The sequence below is a fragment of the Neolamprologus brichardi genome, chromosome 3, assembly GCF_056152115.1.
Source record: "Neolamprologus brichardi isolate AB-2024 chromosome 3, ASM5615211v1, whole genome shotgun sequence".
In the NCBI taxonomy this organism is placed as follows: domain Eukaryota; kingdom Metazoa; phylum Chordata; class Actinopteri; order Cichliformes; family Cichlidae; genus Neolamprologus; species Neolamprologus brichardi.
In genome coordinates, this window is record NC_142106.1 from 60,918,053 (window position 1) to 60,938,114 (window position 20,062).

At 42.2% G+C, this 20,062-nt stretch overlaps 1 protein-coding gene across 1 annotated transcript in view; it reads right to left on the reverse strand.

Moving 5' to 3' along the window:
* Window positions 1-20,062, reverse strand: part of LOC102777248 (NLR family CARD domain-containing protein 3-like) — a 1,099,208-nt gene that overhangs the window by 487,179 nt on the left and 591,967 nt on the right. The window contains exon 13 of the mRNA XM_087837885.1: window positions 4,915-6,114. Coding sequence (XP_087694011.1) covers window positions 4,915-6,114 — 1,200 coding nt within the window. The remainder of the gene's footprint in view (window positions 1-4,914; window positions 6,115-20,062) is intronic.

Genomic DNA, 20,062 nt, shown 5'->3' on the forward strand with positions numbered 1-20,062 from the left:
GATACTGTAGCTCCAGTGAAAACTAAGGTCTCTAATCAGAAGTACCTGACCCCGTGGTATAATTCTCAAACACGTACCCTAAAGCAGATGACTCGTAATCTGGAGAGGAAATGGCGTGTCACAAATTTAGAGGATCATCATTTAGCCTGGAGAAATAGTTTGTTGCTTTATAAGAAAGCCCTCCGCAAAGCCAGAACAGCTTACTACTCATCACTGATTGAAGAAAATAAGAACAACCCCAGGTTTCTCTTCAGCACTGTAGCCAGGCTGACAAAAAGTCAGAGCTCTTTTGAGCCAACCATCCCTTTAACGTTAACTAGTGATGACTTCATGAACTTCTTCACAAATAAAATTTTTATCATTAGAGAAAAAATTACCAATAATCATCCCACAGATGTAATATTATCTACAGCTACTCTTAGTTCCATTGATGTTAAGTTAGACTCTTTTTCTCCAATCGATCTTTCTGAGTTAACTTCAATAATTACTTCCTCCAAACCATCAACGTGTCTTTTAGACCCCATTCCTACAAAACTGCTCAAAGAAGTCCTGTCATTGATTAATTCTTCGATCTTATATATGATCAACCTATCTCTAATAATCGGCTATGTACCACAGGCCTTCAAGGTGGCTGCAGTTAAACCTTTACTCAAAAAGCCATCTCTAGACCCAGCAGTCTTAGCTAATTATAGGCCAATCTCCAACCTTCCTTTCATATCAAAAATCCTTGAAAGAGTAGTTGTCAAACAGCTAACAGATCATCTGCAGAGGAATGGTTTATTTGAAGAGTTTCAGTCAGGTTTCAGAGTTCATCACAGCACAGAAACAGCTTTAGTGAAGGTTACAAATGATCTTCTTATGGCCTCTGACAGTGGACTCATCTCTGTGCTTGTCCTTCTTGACCTTAGTGCAGCATTCGATACTGTTGACCATAATATCCTATTAGAGCGATTAGAACATGCTGTAGGTATTACAGGTATTGCACTGCAGTGGTTTGTATCATATCTATCTAATAGACTCCAATTTGTGCATGTAAATGGAGAGTCCTCTTCACACACTGAGGTTAATTATGGAGTTCCACAGGGTTCAGTGCTAGGACCAATTCTGTTTACATTATACATGCTTCCCCTAGGCAGCATCATTAGAAGACATAGCATACATTTTCACTGCTATGCAGATGACACCCAGCTCTATCTGTCCATGAAGCCAGATAACACACACCAATTAGTTAAACTGCAGGAATGTCTTAAAGACATAAAGACTTGGATGGCCACTAACTTTCTGCTTCTTAACTCAGATAAAACTGAGGTCATTGTACTCGGCGCTGAAAAGCTTAGAAATATGGTATCTAACCAGATTCTTACTCTGGATGGCATTACCTTGGCCTCCAGTAACACTGTGAGGAACCTTGGAGTCATTTTTGACCAGGATATGTCCTTCAACGCACATATTAAACAAATATGTAAGACTGCGTTCTTCCATTTGCGCAACATCTCTAAAATTAGAAATATCCTGTCTCAGAGTGACGCTGAAAAACTAGTTCATGCATTTATTACTTCCAGGCTGGACTACTGCAATTCATTATTATCAGGATGTCCAAAAAACTCACTGAAAAGCCTTCAGCTAATCCAAAATGCTGCAGCAAGAGTACTGACAGGGACTAGAAAGAGAGAGCATATGTCTCCTGTTTTGGCTTCCCTTCATTGGCTTCCTGTTAAATCCAGAATTGAATTCAAAATCCTGCTCCTCACATACAAGGTCTTAAATAATCAGGCCCCATCTTATCTTAATGACCTTGTAGTACCATATTTCCCTATTAGAGCACTTCGCTCCCGCTCTGCAGGCCTACTTGTTGTTCCTAGAGTATTTAAAAGTAGAATGGGAGGGAGAGCCTTCAGTTTTCAGGCCCCTCTTCTGTGGAACCAGCTTCCAGTTTGGATTCGGGAGACAGACACTATCTCTACTTTTAAGATTAGGCTTAAAACTTTCCTTTTTGCTAAAGCATATAGTTAGGGCTGGACTAGGTGACCCTGAATCCTCCCTTAGTTATGCTGCAATAGATGTAGGCTGCCGGGGGATTCCCATGATGCATTGAGTTTTTCCTTTCCAGTCACCTTTCTCGCTCTCTATGTATTAACAGACCTCTCTGTATTGAATCATATCTGTTATTAACCTCTGTCTCTCTTCCACAGCATGTCTTTTATCCTGTCTTCCTTCTCTCACCCCAACCGGTCGCAGCAGATGGCCGCCCCTCCCTGAGCCTGGTTCTGCCGGAGGTTTCTTCCTGTTAAAAGGGAGTTTTTCCTTCCCACTGTCGCCAAAGTGCTTGCTCATAGGGGGGCATATGATTTTTGGGTTTTTCTCTCTATCTATGAAGCGCCTTGAGGCGACTTTTGTTGTGATTTGGCGCTATATAAATAAAATTGAATTGAATTGAATATGGATGAACTTTAATTAATAATCCTAAAAACAAATTGTTTTCTGATCTGACCTCAGAATATTCAGTTTACAGCTTAAACGTTGTAGTCCAACAGACAGAAGCTTCACTCCTGAATCCTGCAGCTTTCTGATACTCAGTTCCAGCTCTGTCAGACTAGAGGACTGTGAGCTTAGAACTGAGGACAGAGCTTCACAGTTTTCCTCTGAGAGTTCACAGATGTTAAGTCTGAAGATAAAAACATGAAAAAAAGATTGTTGTTAAAGTGTAATCAGGGTGCAATAGCTTATTGTCTTGTGCTGAGCAAGTTAGTAAAACTTCACTTTAACTTGGAAATGAAAAAAATGCTATGAAACAAGGATAACTGGATAAAGATATAAACAAAAACAAACATCAAACACATAAACAAACAGAACTAAACTGAATACAAATTGATCTGACCTCAGAACATTCAGTGTGGCGTGTGGACTCTCCACTGCAGCAGACAGAAGCTTTACTGCTGAAGCTTTCAGGTTGTTGGTACTTAGGTCCAGCTCTCTCAGACTACAGGTCTGGGAGCTGACGACTGACAACAAATTTTCACAGCATTCCTCTGAGACATTACAGCTGCTCAGTCTGAGAGAGAAAAGGAAAAAACAAAAAAAAACAAAAAACAAACAATATATGTGATCAAATTAAATTTGTTTATATGTTGAACCTTTTTTTTTTTTTTTAAACCTATGAGACTATGAGTGCTACCAATCCAGTGCAAATGATTGGTACCTTGATGGTACCTTGCTCAGGGATACCACAGGGTAGCTATTTGGTGGATTCGACCCCTGACCTTATGATCATGGTGCGACCACTCTACCTACTGAGCTAATAATTCTGTGTATAATATCATACAATATTAACTAAACCAATTGTTTTAGAAAATTTTAGTAATTCAATAATCATTATGCTCATTACCTGTGTAGTGTGAGGAACACTGGATTTTAAACACTAGCTGTATAAAACTCTTCCTGTTAAAGGTGCGTATAAAGGAAATGAGCTGAAATCCTTTCTTCCTTCTCTAACCCCAACCGGTCACAGCAGATTGCCGTTCCTCCCTGAGCCTGGTTCTGATGGAGGTTTCTTCCTGTTAAAAGGGAGTTTTTCCTTCCCACTGTTTCCAAAGTGCTTGCTCATAGGGGGTCATATGATTGTTGGGTTTTTCTCTGTATCTATGAAGTGTCTTGAGGCGACTTTTGTTGTGATTTGGTGCTATATAAATAAAATTGAATTAAATTGAATTGAAAATGCAGACTTCATGGAGAATGTTTGCTGTCAGGATATATCAAAGACAAAGCAGAGATCCATCCACTCTCTTCCACTAAGCCCACAGAGGGACAGAAAACCACTCTCACTCACACCTGCATGAAGTTTAGATCACCAGGTAATCTAACTGCATGTCTGTGGACAGTGGGAGAAAACTGTAGAGGACCCAGAGTGAACCCACTGTAATTCTGTGGGAACACTGGTTATGGAAGCTTTACAGTTACATATGGTTACTGACAAGAAACACGACCTTAGAGGCAATTTCAGTAATGAAGACCGAAGTTCTCCCTCCATACGGGATAAAAACATGACAGCACAGCAGAGATTTATATTTAAAAAGGGAGAGTGTGCACTGAAAGTGAGATACAAACTTGAACTTAAATTACGAACATCAGAAAAAGATGTAGGTGAAGTCTGGTAGCTGAAGTTTGTGCTTTAGAATAAAACAACCAAAATCCTGGAGTTGTAGACAAGTGAACAAGCTGAGGATAATAAACCTGTCAGAGGGGCTGAAGCATCAGTGCTCATGTTCTTATAGGCTGGGTCTGGATTGTCCTTTGATAAGAGTTATAGAACAAAGTGTGTTTTAGAAATGCTGGAGTGAAACATTAAAACTACCATATATTTACTGAGTGACTGATGATCATTTAATTCACTATTTAAAAAAAACTATTACAGTGCTCTTTGAACTCAGCATTTCTGATTTATTTCCCGTGATTTTAACAATGAAGCGATGACAACATGTTTACTTACAGAGCTTTGTTGGAGGCTTTGACCACTGGCAGCATTCTCAGAAGAGCCTCCTCTGAAGTAGAGTATTTCTTGAAGTCAAACTCATCCAGATCTTCTTCTGATGACAGTAAGATGAAGGTCAGAGCTGAGCACTGAGCAGGAGACAGTTTACCTGTGGAGAGACTTCCTGAAGTCCTGTATTGTTGGATCTCCTCCACTAGAGAACGATCATTCAGTTCATTCAGACAGTGGATCAGATTGATGCTTTTCTCTGCAGACAGATTCTCACTGAGCCTCGCCTTGATGTACTGGACTGTTGCTAGAGTGATTCCTGAGATACTTCCTGTCTGTGACATCAGGGCTCGTAAGAAAGTCTGATTGGTCTGCAGTGAAAGACCCAGGAGGAAGCGGAGGAACAAGTCCAGGTGTCCATTTGGACTCTGTAAGGCCTTGTTCACAGCACTCTGGTAGAAGTGTTTCTCTGCAGATTCTCCTGTTTCAGACTTCTGGAAGGTTTTTTGTTCTTCCAGCAGATTGAGTCCAGAGTTGATGAAGGTCAGATGGACATGAAGAGCAGCCAGAAACTCCTGAACACTCAGATGGATGAAGCAGAACATCATGTCCTGGTACAGTCCTCTCTCCTCTTTAAAGATCTGTGTGAAGACTCCTGAGTACACTGAGGCTGCTCTGATATCGATGCCACACTCTGTCAGGTCTGATTCATAGAAGATCAGGTTTCCTTTCTGCAGCTGATCAAAAGCCAGTTTTCCCAGAGACTCCATCATCTTCCTGCTCTCTGGACTCCAGTGTGGATCTGTCTCAGCTCCTCCATCATACTTGACCTTCTTCCCTTTGGCCTGAACCACCAGGAAGTGGATGTACATCTCAGTCAGGGTCTTGGGCAGCTGTCCTGCCTCTCTGGTTTCCAGCACATCCTCCAGAACTGTAGCAGTGATCCAGCAGAAGACTGGGATGTGGCACATGATGTGGAGGCTTCGTGATGTCTTGATGTGGGAGATGATCCTGCTGGCCTGCTCCTCATCTCTGAATCTCTTCCTGAAGTACTCCTCCTTCTGTGGGTCAGTGAACCCTCTGACCTCTGTCACCATGCCAACACATTTAGGAGGGATCTGATTGGCTGCTGCAGGTCGTGTGGTTATCCAGAGGTGAGCAGAGGGAAGCAGTTTTCCCCTGATGAGGTTTATCAGCAGCACATCCACTGAAGTGGACTTTCTAGGGTCAGTTAGGATTGTAGTTTTGTGGAAGTCCAGAGGAAGTCGACACTCATCCAGACCATCAAAGATGAACACAACCTGGAAGTCTTCAAAGCTGCAGATTCCTGCTTCTTTGGTTTCAGTAAAGAAGTGATGAACAAGTCCCACCAAGCTGAACTTTTCCTCTTTCAGCACATTCAGCTCTCTGAAAGTGAATGGAAATATGAACTGGATGTCCTGGTTGGCTTTGTCTTCAGCCCAGTCCAGGGTGTATTTCTGTGTTAAAACTGTTTTCCCAATGCCAGCCACTCCCTTTGTCAGCACTGTTCTGATTGGTTCATCTCTTCCAGGTGAGGCTTTAAAGATGTCTTCTTGTCTGATTGTTGTTTCTGGTCTGTCTGGTTTGGTCCTGGATGCTGTTTCAATCTGTCTGACCTCATGTACATCATTGACCTCTGCAGTCCCTCCCTCTGTGATGTAGAGCTCTGTGTAGATCTGATTCAGAAGGGTTTGGTTTCCTGCTTTAGCGAGCCCCTCAAACACACACTGGAACTTCTTCTTCAGTGCAGATTTAAGGTTACGTTGACATACCGTAGGAAAATGTTCTGGGAAAAGAATGCAAAACATTACGTCTCATTTTTTTAAAGCATGGATATTTGGCTACATGTTGGTCCATCTCTTAAGACAATAACAAATGTTCTAGTCATCCATCCATTTATATTTTTCCGCTTATCCAGGGATAAGCAGCAGCCTAGGTAGAGAAGCCCAGACAACCCTCTTCATGACCACTTCCTCCAGCTTGTCTGGGGGAACATCAAGGTGTTCCCAGACAAGCCTGGGTCTGCCTCGGTGGGACATGCCCAGAACACCTCACTTAGTAGGTGCCCAGGGGGCATCTTTGTCAGACCCAAACGACCTCAACTGGCTCCTTTCGATGTGGAGGAGAAGTGGCTCTACTCTGAGGCCATCCCAGGTGGCCGAACGTCTCACCCTATTACTAAGGCAGAAGCCAGCAGCCCTTCAGAGGAAGCCCATTTCCACCGCTTGTATCTGCAAACTTGCTCTTTTGGTCACTAACAACATGACTATAAGTGAGGTTAGGGATGCAGATCGACAAGTGAGACTTTTGCTTTTAAACTCAACTCTCTCTTCACCATGACGGACTGGTACAGCGTACGCATCACTGCAGCAGCAGTACCACCAATCCGTCTGTTCTCCCGTCACTTGTTAACAAGGCCCCGAGATACTTGAACTCCACTTGGGACAGGAACTCATTCTTGTCCAGGAGTGAGCACTTAACCCTTTTCCGGCTAAGGACCATGGCCCCAGATTTGGAGGTGCCGATTCTCATTTCCACCACTTCACAATCAGGCATGAACCCTTCTGGTACGAGTCGGAGGCCATCACCTGATTAGGGCAGCAGAACCACATTATCCGCGAAAAGCAGAGATCAGGTTCTGAGACCACCCAAGGGAAACCCTTCCGCTACTTGTCGGAAATTCTGTCCATAAAAATTACGAAGAGAATCTGCGGCAAAAGTAACACGGGCAGAGTCCATCACCCACTGGAAACAAGTCTGGCTATGCTAACCAAGCTCCTGCAACAGGTGTATAAGGACCAAATACCCTTAGCAACAGGCCAGACACTCCATACCTCCCAAAAGATCACTCAGAGTGACACTGCTGAATGCCTTCTCCAGGTCCACAAAACACATGTAGACTGATTGGACAAACATCAATGCATCCTCAAGTATATTTGAGAGGATAAAGAGCTGATCCAGTGTTCCACAACCTGGATGAAAACCACATTTTTCTTCCTGCATTCGAGGTTCAGACGGACTCTCCTTTCCAGCATCCTGGCATAGACTTTCCCATGTAGGCTAAGGAGTGTGATCCCCCTATATTTGGAACACACCCTTGGGACCCCCTTCTTAAAAATGGGTACCGGAGGAAATCCTCTAGCAAAATTGTATAGAGGCGTGCCAACCAAGACAGCCCTATAACATCCAGAGTCTTCAGGAAACCTCATCCACCCCAGGTGCTCTACAGTGTAAACCCTAAAGTACAATAGGCTCAAAAGTTTTATAATCATAGAAATCAAAAGTAGCCACCAAGTCAAAACACCTTAAAAATTATAAGCAGATTTAACTTTTACTTAAGGGATCTTAGAATAGAAAGTTATGAGTAAATAAAACCTTCGTGTCAAAGTTATTAAGTTGAGAGGCTTGATGACATCATGGCGTATGTTCGTGAACCTGAACTACATACTCTGAAAAGTTTTCAAGATGGCAGAGGTCTGAAGCGAAGCGAAGTGAAGAAAAGCAAAGCAAGAAGATAAGTAAGTAAAATGAAAGACAACCTTATTATTCTTTGAGCTGCTGTCGATTGTTACCAGAGGAATGTTGCATCCGTGTTGAGTCATTTCGGTTGAAAAACTCACGTTTTTTGTCGACGAGTCGGCGCACATTTTGGAGCTAACTGCTCACTATTTTAATGCAAGCCTAAATTGAGACTAAAACGCCAGTGGCAGCCACGTACCAGTTGTTGGTAATTGTTATTTCCAGTGGTTTACTTATTTTCACCATAAGCTTTGTGATATGGTAATGGTTACGTTTTGGCGAAATATGTTTTACATATTAATCTAATAACCGCCGCTGTGTAAATGTGGGCTAAGCTAGCTGTCTCATGGTAACGTGAGTTGTGGTTTTTCTTTTTGTTCGAACAGCTTGAAGTGGGATTTGAGCATTAAACACAGTTATTGCCAAGCTCTGAGGTAAGTTATTTTTTTATTGTATTTTAATATTGTTGTGGTCAGTGCAGCAGCTGTAGTGGAAGATGAGCTTGTGGTAGGCGACATTCCCAAGTGGGCTGATGCATTTGTCTTGTTGTTCGGATTGTTTTATGTCTTGCATCTGGACTATCCAAAAAACCTGGTTAACACATTCACATTCATCCAGAAACTCCTGATGGGCCTTGAGGATGGTAAACAGTTGAAACCATGTCTTCTTCGCCTCAAAAACAATCTTTTACTGCCAGAGTAGCACGTAGAGGTGCTGGCACTATACTGCTGGCAAAATTCAAACTGTTCCACTGAAGTTGATGCCTCGCATGACTAGTTGCACTAAACTGTAGTAAAGTTTCATACAAAGTTCTGTAGGTTTAGGACATCTGCTGCTATCTGTTCCCCATAGCCTGAGACATAGACTGAGACAAACATGCCTCTAGATACCTTTTTTTATATGGTGGGTGTTCTATTTAACTTAGTCTTATAATGAAAACGTGGAAGAAAATGCTCATACATATTTTTTCGTTTTAAATGTTTCTATTTTTACAAGTTTTAAAAGGGAACAACTGGAGAAAAAAAATGATGCACTATATTATTAGTTATAAAAATACTATTTATGTTGAAGTTTAAGGGAAAAGCTAAAGAGTAGACTGAGACTATTTATTTTGTTTAAATGTTTATAAAAATGCCTTTTATTAGTTTTATAACAGCATCAGGCTGATACATTTTTATGTTGTTTCCAAAATTAATTTTAAAAGAGAGCCAAAGAAATCGCTGAAGCACTATATTGTTTAAAATGTTCACTGTACAAGTTGTACAATAAGCACTAAAAACATGTTCAAACGCAGAAGCATGTAAAGTTTTGTGCAGGTGGTTATAAATAAACTTGCAATTGCAAATCTGTCTCAGTTTTTTTTCTTTACAGAAAGAACCTGTCTATGAAGGGTTACACTTAGCGTGCGCTTTAATAGGTAATTAGAGTTTATATAAGTTATAATATTTAAGTTAGTAAAGTAATGAAATAAAGTTCAAATAGAATAAAAAATACAAGTTTAGTGAAATTAAACTTTGTAAGTTACTTAAATACTAAGTTACAGGTTGGAGGTAGTTCAATTCTTTGATCTTATTCAGGTCATATTTTTTAAGTTACAGTGAACTTATAGTTTTTAAGTAAGTTAACTTAAAAATTATTATGTAATCAGTTTCCTCATGAATGTTGAGTTCACTGGACTTATTCGGGTTTACAGTGTACCCAACAAGGAGTCATTTATCTCTCTTAGGGACCTCGCCCCCGGAGACAGGTAAGTCGTCCCCTCATCCACAGACTCTGCTTCTTCTACAGGAGGAGGAAGCCAGTGGGATTAAGGAAGTCCTCAAAGTATTCCTTCCACCGCCCGACAATATTCTCTGTCGACGTCAGCAGTGCTCCACCTGCACTATACACAGTGCAAGTAGAGCACCAGTCTCCCTCAGACTGCAGTTGAAGCTCTGCCAGAGGAGTATGATGAGGGTCTTGTAGGACAACAGTGGTTGTTTAATGACTGTTGTATTCATCAATCAGCTTAAACGCTTACAGAAATGCTCTTACTGCAATAGAGACGCTCAGCCAGCTCCTCCTGCTTCAGTCTCCTCAGGAAGTTCACTGTGATTGTCACAAGTGCCTTTCTGCTCCTCCTCTCCTCCTCATCCTCCCTCTGACTCTCTAAGCATTCTGGGTAACCTGGACTCAGAACCTTCTGGATCTTCTTCAGCTCGTTCTTCACAAAAGTGATGATGTTGTCCTCCAGCAGCTGGAACAGAATATTTACGAATGAACCAATCAGAGTGAAATCACATAATCATGAAAACATGTAAACACAAAGTGTGGATCATTAACCTGATGTTTACACCTCTGATGAAGTCTCAGCTTTGTTTTTATACCAAAGTAGTTTACACGGAGTTTGTAGTTGCAGAGAAAGACTCAAATCATTTGGAATTAAATGTTTTTACTTTACAAGGTTTAGAGGTTCTTTCAACAGTGAAATCCAAGATAAATAATCATCATTATAATATTTCTCAAAACTGAATTTGTGAATCAGAACTGAATCATTGTAAAAATCAGCAAAGTACACAAAGTCTGTACTTTTGGTTAAGTAGAAGGACAACTACTACTATTAAAAACTACTCCAGTAAAAGTTGAAGTACTCATTAAATTTAAAAGTAATAGTAAAAAAGAAAGCAGCTCTTTGGAGGATGTTTCTACTTTTAAAAAGTAGAAAGTTCAGATATTTGTTTAAAAATGTATGGAGTAAAAGTAAAAAATAGTTACTACTCAAGTAAACTACAGATACCTGAAAACAGTAATTAGGTTATGTAATGAAGTATTTGTACTTTGTTCTCAGCCCTACAGACAATCCACTGGTCTACAAAGAGCAGCATGGAGATGACTGTGAACAGAACAGATGTAACAGTAGTTGTTGTACATGTACAGACCATAAATATAAAGTCCAGCTGTGTTTGATGCTGCTGGGCAGACTGACCACTGGGAACCTCTGAACTCTGCTGGTCCACTCTGTGGAGGAACCATGAAGGATTAGATCAACACAGGATAAAGATCCAGGAGTTTCTGCTCAAATAACTTCATCTGAATCAACTTTGTCAAGTTTTAAACTCTCAGATTCTGAAGATATATTTTCTGTTTTCTGTGAACTTTCTTTCATCAGTGATGGAAGTGATGATGCTGCAGAAGCTCAGAGGAAACTTTGAGACTTCATCAAACTGATAAATTCACTCACTGGAAGGTAAAACTGTGATGAACCATCAACTAATGCTCTCAGGAGGCCAAAGGTCCCTGAATGTAACTGTGCAGTAGATTCATCGAGTGTTTGAAACCTGACGACTTCCATATGTTTTCATTCTACACACAAGAAGTCCTTTTCTCATTGGTTTGATTTGAGTTTTCATTTGAGTTTTCTGAGTCTCGTATTTGGAGTCGAGTCTAATCAATGATCTGACAGAAGAACATTAAAAAGGATTTACCAGTTGTAATGGTTCTTTTTGATTTGGAAGGAAAAGTAAGCGCAGACAGAGTCCCAGGGAGTGTCCAAAAAGTGATTTATTAAACACACCTGTATTATACAGTGCGGGAGGGCCGGTCTCTCCGCTCATCCCCAAAACAGAAAGCTTTATAGCCTTTATGACGTCAGAACAATTCCTGGACATGATCTTCTTCAGAACAACAACAACTCTTTCCCGGACAAGAAACTAGATGTTTTCCATATATAGTCATATCCACTGTGTAAGACGAGTGTGCTGTTGTGTAAGATTGTTGGTCCAGGCCACCGAAAGTTCAGCGTCCTCATCTGACTTACTGTGAATGTGTTTGATTCTGCGTGCTCTGGAAAATATACTAAGTGGTAAATGATACACGATAATAAGGATGATAACCGGATAATGATAATGATAAGTGATGCAGACTAATGAAGTAATGATGAAATAGTGATTGTGCATGTGAATAATAACACAGTGACAGAAAAATAACATTCCTTTACGTGACAACTCCTCCTCTTGGGCTCGCTTGCGAGACCAACTTACACCAGGATTTGTCTCACTCCTCCTTCCAGCTTACAATCTCCTTCAAGGGCATCATCGACTCAGGCGCCGCTGAACCAGCTGAGCCCGAGCTCAGGGCTCTCTCCAGCATCTTTACTAAAACTCGCCGGACCAGAGGGATGAGACAACATCCGATCATTAATATAGCAAGAAAAACAACAAAAGAAAACATAGCAGACATAATAACACTCTTCCATTGCCCAAAGACAGACGTAAACCAGTCTCCCAGTCCAGTGTTCACACCTGATTGTTCATGCATGGTTCTAGATAACATTTCCAGACTCTCAAGCGCCCTAGTAACCGTACCGTCTGGGGCCGTATTGTTGGGTATAAAAGTACAGCACATGTCCCCAAACATGGCACACACACCACCCTTCTCAGCCAACAACATGTCAAGGGCCATGCGATTTTGGATTCCCATTAACGACGTCGGTCCCAATTGTTCCGCCAGGCCTTCTACCGCGTCCCTAGTGAGATTAGAGAGCCTCAACACATTATAATGAACATAGTTAATGCGATCAACATTTTTATTTGGAGTTCTCCACAAAAACACACTTTCAAAACCGGCCGCTATCTGATTAACTAACTTATATTCATCTGGAACTCCCCTGGGAACTCCTATTGAGTCAATCCAGGTTGGTGAGTCCCATCTCGGGTCATATTTGTGCACACCTCTCATACTTCTCCTACGTCTGGCTGTCAACACACCAGTGTCCTGCTGTGGAACTGTCTCTACTCTATTTCCTATCAGCATCAAAGGTGCTCCTAGTCTTACCAGAGCACAGGTTCCCACACTCCCCAGTGGAACCTGCACCAAAAGGGTGTACTGCCCACAATAATAATATAGCCCACCCCTTGCCCAGGTGCCTATAATAGTATTTGGGTCACTTACATTATTGGTAGTCCTGCCTGGGATTGTCCTCTGACACCAGCTTGGATCAATTCTTCCTAACGTATATCTCACACTGTCTGTAGAGAACTCAAAACATGTATAATTATCCTTTTTAGGTGTGAATGAACCTGGTTGCGTACGCTTATCAATTGGCGGATATAATCCTGACAAAGTGGTGCAGTTACCTGTGTTCACTGCCTCTCTAGTTAATCTCAGCATACAATCATAACCCCACTCATCCTCTGGATACAAAGGAGCGGGTTCAGTGAACAGACGAGGCCTAGCTGTAGCACAAGCAACACAATCAACCACTTCCTGCTCCTTAGCATTTTGAGCCACCCAATCTAACCAAAGATTCCTATCACCAAAACCTGTGGCACGCTCTATTAACTCTTGAGGTTTTAACCTAGTGTAATCTGTGGCAACAAACCATGTCTCTTCTGAGTCCTGGTAAGTAACTGTCTCCAAGGGATCCATTTGCTCTGTGAGATTCATTACCGTGTCATTCCCTACCGGTCTAGATCTTGGATTGAATAAGTTCACCCGAATTATCCCTGTGGGATCTGTCCCTGGTTTATCTACCCCTATTACTAAATAGAACGCACCTCCGTCATAGTTTGCCTCCGGAAGTCTAGTCCACGGTCCTAGGGAGAGAGTGACAGGGTTATGTGTAACAGAATAATCTCTCTGAATGGCTATCCCTTCAAGGGCCTGTGGAACTGTTGGCTGCCATCCTACTCCTGTCCATGCAACCACATCCTGCCAAGAACACCACTGATCCGTTATATAACCATAAATGTCTCCTTCCATTGATGGGCCCCACACAGACTTAGGGTAGCACACCATAGGGTGATAACAAATCCACACATTATATGTTCTCCAGCTGCTACCGTCTCCTGGGCATCTAATTACCTCACACACATCGAATGTGAATGCTGTCGTGGACCCATTAACATACCCAAACTCGACTCCCCCACTGGCTTTGAGACACCCATCGTTCCCACCTGAGCCAACCTCGCGCTTGAATTTTCTCGACGACTCGATCAGTTTGGACTCTGGAGCGGATAGACCTCTGCGTCTGGGCAATTCACCTGTCTGCCAATGAACAAACAAACACGTTACAACACTTATCAACCCCAATATCCCCGTTATTTTCCAATTTTCCCACAGTTTCATGATCACTGTCCCCAGGCTCTTTTACTTTTACCTCAAACTTCGTAATAAGAGTATAAAATTATGAGTATAAAAATATGCGATTAACGTACAAAACTATTACGACTGCTTTAAACTATCAATTGGTTCAGACTAGAGCCCTAGCCTATCACAAGCCTGGAATGGATTGATGCTTGGCGCGTGACGCTCCTCTTCTTTCTTCGTCTCCCCAGGTAGACTGCTGGGGAGAACCGCTGCACAGGGGGAGAGGATTATTCTGCCTCTATGTTCCCCCCGTGTTACTTTGGGTGGAGCTTATCTCGAGTAAGCTCTCGTCCGCCACTGCGCATTGAGACCAATGGAACCAGGTCTCACCCTTTCCCTTCAACCGAACCGCACTGGTGGTACGAGCTGTCACCTCGAATGGCCCCGTCCACCTCGGATCTCTCCACTTTCGCTTAAGGACCTTCAGCCACACCGCCTTGGCGTCGGGGAGGGACCTGTCCACCGCATTCACGCCCACTCCAACCTGTTGTGTGAAACTAGACACAAGAGCTTTTAATTCTTTCCAACATTCAGCATGTTTTCTATTACTTTTTATACTTTCTTCCGCCGGGACTGTTGTCCATGGACCTGGAAACTGTCGTCCTGTCAACAGCTCATATGGTGTGAAACCTGTGGATTGATTAACACAACATCTTATTATCATCAATGCAATTGGCAGGGCTGCAACCCAATTTAGCCCCGTCTGAGCAGAAATTTTAGCTATTTTATTTTCAGGTTTAGATTCATTCTTTCCACCTTCCCCTGGGACTGAGGATGATACACCGTCCCAAATCGGTGCTGCACCCCCAGCTTCTGTTCTACTTCTGCCAAATCTTTATTTCTAAACTGAGTTCCATTGTCTGAGCGAATTCTTTTAGGAAAACCATGCCGGGGAATGTAATGATTGATTAAACACTTAATCACACTTTTTGCATCCTCCCTTTTTGTTGGCCACGCTTCGGGCCACCCCGTCAGAGCATCCACACTCACCAGCAAATACCGGACTCCTCCCGGTCCCACATCAATCATGTCAGTGAAATCAATGACAATCTCTTCCCCTGGTCTTTCTGGAATGGGGAACTTACCTGCCTCTGGTTTAATCACTGGCTTCGGATTGTGCCTCCCACAGATCAGGCACGTCCTAGCTTTTTCCTTAATCATATCCCTCAAAAAGGAATGCCACCAATGGCACAGATGTCTCTCCATCTGGGCCACACCCACATGGCCAAGCCCATGTACTTCTGCAATCTTCTGTTCCGCTAGGTTGGCGGTCAACACCGGTCGTCCGTCAGGTCCTCGCCAGAGACCTCCTTCTTCCCATGCTCCTCGACTCTTCCAGACCCCCTCCTCTTCCGGGGCCGCCTCCTCTTGGGCCTTCCTGGCCTCCTCTAACATGTTGACTCCTACTTCTTCCTCCACACTTATTTGCACAATCTGCCGTAGTGCTTTATAGCCGGCTGCCTCTTTCGCAGCCCGATCGGCTTCCTGATTTCCTCTGGCCACCATGCCAGTCCCCGAGGAGTGACCTTTACACTTTATAATACTCACCTCCTCTTGCACATGGCTTCCTCCATGTTTCAACTCCCCAATGAGACATGTACAAGAATGTTGTCTCTAAAACAATCTCCTGCCAACCTGTACCCTGGTGTAAAAACATTAGTCAGCAGTTACATGTTAAGCCTGTTTAACTCCCAGCTCCACCTGGAGCCTGTATCCTGCAAAACAAATCTGTTAAATCAAACTTCTTATTTACAACCAACTATAGATCCTGAGAGCAATAAAGCATTCAGCATAACAGACAAGTATCATGTGCAGGTTTTCTCCAATCATTAACTCACTATTATTACCATAATTTGTCCCCGATCATGAATCATCCCAATGTACTCCACAATTTACTCAGTGACTTTCCTTAAGCAATGTCACTCCACCCATTTATCACTAGGAGCTCAAAAAGTGGCCAGCTAGTGAGCTCCATGTTGAACTAGTCCATAAACACTGCATCTCTTATTTGTTTCCTCATGTCACTTGTTTGTTTTCTACCGACTCCTCCACATGCACCCTTAGCAAAAGCAAAACAAACATTGGCAACACACATTGACCATCCCGGTGATCAGGCGTCATAACCTATAAACACAGTTTCTTCACACATAAGCCCAGAAACCCTGTAGTAGAAAACCAAACGTCAATCAATTGTCCTGTGGTAAATCACATGATCAAACCACACGAAGAACTGTAATGCTGTAGAGAAGAAAATGCAAATGTTAGCGCTGCGCAGATGTGCACACTTTCTCACAGTTACCTCTGTGAGCAACACACAACACAAACCCATGAATAACACACCCCTGGTAAATTTACAAACACAGAAAGTGGCATATAAAAGTTAAATCGGTAGGCCACAGCTCACGCAACCTCGGATGTTGCTGTCATCTTTCTGCTCCTGTAAAAGAAACACACACAAATTCATCCACCCTTTCGTCCTGTCTAGGTGGAGGTTAACCTTGAGTCGTGGTCAAGTCTTATCAGCTTTTGTCAGCTTTTACCAGTCAGTCAGTTTGTTTTATTTCCATTCATTCATCCATTCATTCTTTCTTTGCTGATAGTGGAAACCATCGTCGCATTCGATCTCCACCCTCAGCAAAATGACGTCATTTCAAAAAGAAAAAGAAGAACTTTAGATCGGATTACCTCGCTGAATCCTTCTTAGGCCGGGACTCTCATTTTCTAATTGTCCCAAATAAGTGGCTTTCTCCAGAGCCCATTTTAATGTGGAGAAACTCACTTGCAACCATTTTCTGGACGACGTGTAGCGCTTTTAATTCCCAACGTGCAGATCTGCTTAAAGAAAAGAAATTCACAAACAAAATCAGTGCACTGTCCAAAAATAAAAATAAAATAAAAATAAAATGAAAAAATAAAAGATAAAACTGAAAAACAAAAGTAAATAAAAATACAGAAACCCAGTCTTAGGACTTGTCACTCTTATAAGTGAAAAAATACCAAATCTAAAACTTGGTGCCATGGTAAAACTTTCCCCATACTTCAGAAACAAAAACAAAACAAAACAAAACAAAAAATCTGCTAGTTTCACTCATTTAAACTCTGGGTGCAGGATTCTGTTCACCCCTGCTATCATCTTCCCCAAAATAATCCTAAATCAATCTATGTATCAGTTCTCAACCCACTCAATAAACCAGACAGGATGCTGGTAACAGTATTACCTTCTTAAACTTGTGTTTGATCCTAGTGAGCTGATCGCGTGTGTGTGTGTGTGTGTTAGTCGGGTTAATACATTTTCTATTTCTATGTATCCTTTTATGTACCTTCCCCCTTTTTCTGAAACAAAAACACTCCGTTCACTCCTAAGTTTGTTTCAGAAACATCTTAAATGAAAAACTCTGACATAGTCAGGCACAGCTAACCCCAATGTTTGCAGGTTACCATCGGCAACCACACTGTGTGTTGTTAACCCCTTCTACAAATGCCCTCTTTTAATGTGTTTCACTTCATGTATGATTTTGTGTTATCTCTAGTGCATATCATGTGAATGTGTGGTGTTATCTCTTCATTTTTCTAACAGTACTCTTGCATACCTCAGTGCTTGTCTTCCTCCCCCTTTTGTGGTGGTCTGGACACTGTGTCAACCCTCCACTTCCAGGCAGTCGTTTGTCTCCCCGGATTCCTTAACCCAATTTAATTCCCCAAACCAAAACAGCAGCCTCAGTCATCACGTGCTCCTTTTCTCTCCGCTCTTTTCTCCCACTTTTCAGTCCAATAGCAGTCAGTTCTCTTCAGCTTTGTCCCGTGTATCTCTTTGTCCCACTGTCTCTTTCATTGCCATCTTGCTCCAAACATGGCAAATGTCAAACTCAGACAGTCTCCTCAAAGGTCCTTCACACACAGTGAGGTTGCAGCTTGCTGGAAACGCATCTCCATCCTTCCAATCTAGATGGTGGGTCTTCTCTTTCTGATGCCATTTGCCCACAGCGCTGCTGGACCTCTCTGCTCAGAACTCCGGTATTGTCTCTTGGACTTCTGTCCATTGTTGATGTTCATACTCATGCTTCTGGAACTGCACTCTATGTCTTCAGGGAGAGATTAACTTCCTTGGAGCTTGCTTGTTCAGGATGAGGATGGGAAGCTGCAAAACAATTCAGCCAAAAATTCTGGCTGGGTGTTTCCATTTTATTTTATTTCTAATGATTTTAACCTATAATTTCTTCCGACTGCTGCCCATGGAGAATTGATCCAGGTCCGTTTCCCACCTGTAAACGACAGACTGAGAGACTTTCATTACTCATTGTGACTGCAGATGTTTTCATCACTCCTAAAACAACACATCTCTACTTATTTTGTTTTGAACTCTACTGACTTCAAACCCCAAATGTGAATTTTTAGTTGTTCATAACCGCAAACACAAAAAATCTTCTTGATGTTTTTATTAATTATTTTCGTCCACAACACTCCAAATTATGTTTTCATTTTGTGTCCAGCAGGGGACTAACGTGACCTCTAGCATCACTGCTTCCCCAGTTGGAGACAATTTCTCACTCACACTTCCACACTTTTATTTTCTTTGTTTATTTTAGTTCCTTTTCTTTCTTTTATTTTTTCACACGCACACATTAACCTGTTTACTCACTCATACAGTCAGCCATCAAATCTCCATTCCTCCTTGAGTACTTGATCACCTCTAAAGTCACTGTTAATCTTGTCAATTTATTTATCTTCACCTTAACACTAATTCACTATTTTAGTTTCCTTTATTTATTTTCAGTTCACTTGCTCCTATTTGATCACTAGGATTTCTTCTCTTATTATTTCACAGAAAATCAACTAATCTACTTCTCCTGTTGTCATCCAGGAATTCACACACACAGGCTGGACACTCGGCCCCCACCTTTTTTCATTCACAGAGACACACACATTTTACTCCTCATTCGGTCCGCCTGTGAACCCGCCCCTCGAGGCTGGCTCACACTCACTTCCTGCTTGTCGCAGTACCGTTCAAACTCTCTGTGAGACACGTCTTTCTCTGCTTATTCTGGACAACATCCTAGACGGCACACAGAGCGGGTGCCATCCATTCTTGTGCACCTCGCAAATTTTCAAACTGCGCCACAGACTCGATACCGCAGTTTCTCTTCCTCTAAAAAATATAAAACCAAACTCCACCCCCCAATTGACTTCACAGTTCGATTTCTACACACCACAAACATACACTATTTTGTTTAATCCTCATACACTCAGCTTCTGTATTAAATCAGTTTCACAGCACACGCAGTTATAATCAATATAAGCCATTTACACAGCCGATTTACACTTTATTTTATATACATTTTATATACACAGGCCTGTATCAACATGAGAAACGACGCCAGATGCCAAGACAAATTATTCACTAGTTCCTTATCACTTCTTATCACTTCTGTATCGGTACACTTAACTGAGTTGAACAATTAAACAAATAGAGAAAAACAGTTTTTCCTTTAATACTCGATGGGCACGTGCGCTGCCCCCCTTTGTCTCTTTCTCCTCACACACACACACTGCAGGGTTCACCAAGCCCCCTCCTTTGCCGCTGCTTGAGACCGAGAGGCAGAGACGCTTTTCTTTTTTTCTCCACCACACACAACAGCAAGCCTATACATGCAAGCTTTTAAACAATATAAGCGCTTCTACACCGGTATTTACACACTATTTACATACACGGGCCCGTATAGACATAAACACGCTGCCTGCCAGAACAGCTTATCGTGTTTCATTTCTCTTTTTATTTCTATACCACTTTTCCTGAATTTTTGACTAATTTAAAAGCCCTAAGCCCAGGCTTCACCTTGGTCCACAGAACCAGCCTTGATGATCAATAACCCCGCGTCGGGAACGCCCTCACCGGCCGCGGTCAGATTTCTAAGCCCTAAT